General features: G+C 39.8%; 1 protein-coding gene across 1 annotated transcript; it reads left to right on the top strand.

The window, feature by feature from the left end:
- Positions 1-2,071: 2,071 nt before the first annotated feature.
- On the top strand, positions 2,072-2,902 carry LOC107778522 (secreted RxLR effector protein 161-like). Its single transcript, XM_016598800.1, has 2 exons — positions 2,072-2,185; positions 2,327-2,902. Exons 1-2 carry the CDS (start codon positions 2,072-2,074, stop codon positions 2,900-2,902), a joined length of 690 nt encoding a protein of 229 aa, XP_016454286.1.
- Positions 2,903-3,509: the final 607 nt, after the last annotated feature.

Here is a 3,509-nt window from a genome sequence, read left to right as displayed (position 1 = left end):
CAAATTAGTTTGGGTTCTTAAAACTAACTCCTATTTTTTCTTATGCAGGGAATAGTGAAAGGAAGCAGCCTATAATGGTACATGGACAGTGGCTGCTCAAGGCATATGACTAGAAGTACAAATGATTTCCTTTCACTTAAGGCCCTGCAATGAGGGGGTGTATCTTTTGGAAATGGTAAGAAGGGATACATTCTGGGAGTTAGAAGGATTGGGAAGTCTCTCTCTCACTCAATTGAAAATGTGTACTACGTGAAGGGATTGAAGTACAACCTACTGAGTGTTTCCCAAATCTGTGACAGGGGAAACAAGGTGGAATCTGTGTCAAAAATCTGTACAGTCACAAACTTGGTAACTGGTGAGGTGGTGCTAGTGGGAAAAAGATACAAGAATATCTATGTAGCTGATTTTGAGTCTCTGAAGAATGGTGATATAAGTTGTCTAAGTGTTGTTGTTGATGATGCTGAATTATGGCACAAGAGGCTCGGTCATGCAAGTTTCACGTTATAGAACAAATTAGTCAGAAGGACCTCGTTCGTGGTCTGCCCAAGTCAAGCTTCAAAGATCACAAAGTATGTGATGCATGTGTAAAAGGGAAGCAAGTCAGATCCTCATTCATGTCCAAAAAGGAAGTCAACACCACAAGGCCACTTGATCTCCTTCACATGGATCTATGTGGACCTATGAGTGTGCCAAGCAGAGGAAGAAAGAAGTACATCTTTTTGATAGTTGATGACTGTTCCAGATTCACCTGGACTTTGTTCCTCAGGACCAAGGATGAAACCTTTGAAGTTTTTGTTGCTTTTGTCAAGAAGATCCAAGTGAAGATGGGTAATAAAGTAGCCTGCATTAGGTCTGATCATGGGACAGATTTTGACAATGTCAAATTCGATGGCTTCTGCACTGAAAATGGCATCACTCACAATTTTTCAGCTCCAAGAACACCTCAACAAAATGGTGTTGTGGAGAGGAAGAATAGAACTCTTGAAGACATGGCAAGAACAATGCTAATTAATAGTGGGATCGCAAATTATTTATGGGCAGAAGCTATCAATACTGCTACTTGGTGAACAGGTGCATGATCAGGTCGCTTTTGAAACGAAACTCCATATGAACTGCTGAATGGAAGAAAGCCCAAGCTGACACATCTAAGAACTTTTGGGTGTAAATGCTTTGTTCACAACAATAGAAAGGAATCTCTTGGAAAGTTCGATGTCAAAAGTAATGAAGGAATTTTTCTGGGATACTCATCCCAAAGCAAAGCTTAAAGGTATACAACAAAAGGACTCAATGCGTCGAAGAAAGCATACATGTGATCTTTGATGAAGCTCACCTCTCCTGTGAGAAGGACAAACATGTTGATCAAGATGGAGAGCCCTTATCTATTCCAGGTGAAGTAATTGTCATGGAAAATGGAAAGGCAGACATGATGAGCCATGTCAAGAAATCCAATGAAGATGATGCAAATACATCTCTATCAATTTGAAACGAACCTAGTCCCCCAATTACAACAACTGAAGCTCAAAATAGAGCTATTGATGCAGTCCAAGGAACTCCACTTTGTGAAGTAAGAAGTGCCGAAGAACCCCAGTCAAACATACCAAGTTCCTCTACCAATGAGACTCAGGCACCAAATTGGAGGTTCAAAAGTTCACATCTTCTTGACAACATAATCACTCTTGACTCAGGAGTTCAAACCAGATCAAAAGCAAGAAACTCACTTGCCTTCTCAACCTTTCTTTCCCAAATTGAGCCAAAAAGTATAAAGGAAGCATTAAAAGATGCAGACTGAATCACAGTAGTGTAAGAGGAGCTGCATTAATTTGAAAGGAATAAGGTATGACACCTAGTTCCTCGACCTGCAGATCGAACCATCATAGGAACCAGATGGGTATTCAGGAACAAACTTGATGAGTTTGGAAAAACAACAAGAAGTAACACAAGGCTTGTAGTTCAAGGCTACAATCAGGAAGAAGGAATTGATTATGATGAAACATTTGCTCCAGTAGCTCGAATGGAAGCCATTAGATTACTAATTGACTTTGCATATCATATCGAGCTCACACTATTCCAAATGGATGTCAAAAGTGCATTTCTAAATGGCTATCTAAAAAAGGAAGTCTATATCAAGCTGCCTCCTGGCTTTGAGTTTCACAAGCATCCTGAGCACGTGTTCAAACTGGACAAGGCATTGTATGGGTTAAAGCAAGCTCCCAGGGCCTAGTATGAAAGGTTGTCAAAATTCCTTCTAGAAAATGGGTTTACAAGAGAAAAAATTGACAACACTTATTTTCTAAAGAAACGAGGGAGGAACCTGCTCATTGTGTAGGTGTATGTTGATGATATCATCTTTGGAGCCACAACTGACTCTCTTTGTGAAGAATTTGCAAAACACATGGGGAGTGAATTCAAGATGAGTATGATGGGAGAACTGAATTTCTTCCTAGGATTTCAAGTGGAAGCATCAAAAGTCATCGACACTCCCATAGCCACATCCACCCATCTAGACTTGGATAAATCTGGTTCCCCTGTAAATCAGACCATGTATAGAGGGATCATAGGGTTACTCATGTATCTCACTGCAAGCAGACCAGACATTGTTTTTAGCATGCGTCTCTATGAAAGGTTTCAATCATATCCAAAGGAATATCATCTGAAGGCTGCCAAGAGAATACTAAGATATCTCAAAGGAACGCAGGACCTGGTCCTTTATTATCCCTCAGGTGAGAGCTTTGATCTTATTAGATATGCTGACGCTGATTATGTAGGATATCTGGTGGACAGGAAAAGCACTTTTGGAATGGCACATTTTCTTGGCTCCTGCTTAATCTCATGGGGTACAAGGAAGCAGAACTCTATGGCACTCTCAACTGCAGAAGTTGAATATGTAGTAGTTGCCTCTTGATGTGCTCAACTTCTGTGGATCAAGCAACAGTTGGAAGACTTTGGAGTGTTCTCAGATTGTGTGTCTCTCTTATGAGAGAATACAAGTGCACTCAACATTGCAAAAAATCGAATTCAACATAAGAGGACCAAGCACGTTGATGTACGCCATCACCTCCTCAGAGACAATGTTGAAAAGGGGCTTATATGCATGAAATTCTATAGCACTGAAGATCAAATTGCAGATATATTTACCAAAGCCTTAAGCAGAGAAAATTTCGAACAAAATCATCTGGAATTGGCGTTTATAAAACCCAATTGAGAACCTAGTCCCTCAATGATTGGCTATGAAAGAAATGTTCAGGTAAACTTAGCTAAAAGGTGTTTTCTAGCAAAGTATAACTCATTTCTATACTGTTACAAGTAGACACGCTTGATTATTACATAGCAAATAAGCAGTTGAGGTTGTATAGACTGGTAAAAAGGGCAAAGCTTACAGATAAGAGATCAGTCAGGGTTATAACCTATGATTATTACATAGGTTAGTACTTTCTCTGTTCTCTCATGCACAACTCTGAACAATTAAAATAAGTGCCACATCATCAGCATGTCAGTTTTTAGTTTTGTGT

Source organism: Nicotiana tabacum, chromosome 6 (assembly GCF_000715075.1).
Source record: "Nicotiana tabacum cultivar K326 chromosome 6, ASM71507v2, whole genome shotgun sequence".
Lineage (NCBI taxonomy): Eukaryota > Viridiplantae > Streptophyta > Magnoliopsida > Solanales > Solanaceae > Nicotiana > Nicotiana tabacum.
Note: the sequence above shows the minus strand (reverse complement) of the source record. Positions and strands in the feature narration are given on the sequence as shown.

What these genes read in the sequence shown, in the direction of transcription:
- LOC107778522 (XM_016598800.1), top strand. Translation starts at nt 2,072, where the DNA reads ATGGATGTCAAAAGTGCATTTCTAAATGGCTATCTAAAAAAGGAAGTC. An exon ending in ACGTGTTCAAACTGGACAAG is followed by an intron (nt 2,186 to 2,326) that starts GCATTGTATGGG and finishes CTCATTGTGTAG; the next exon opens with GTGTATGTTGATGATATCAT.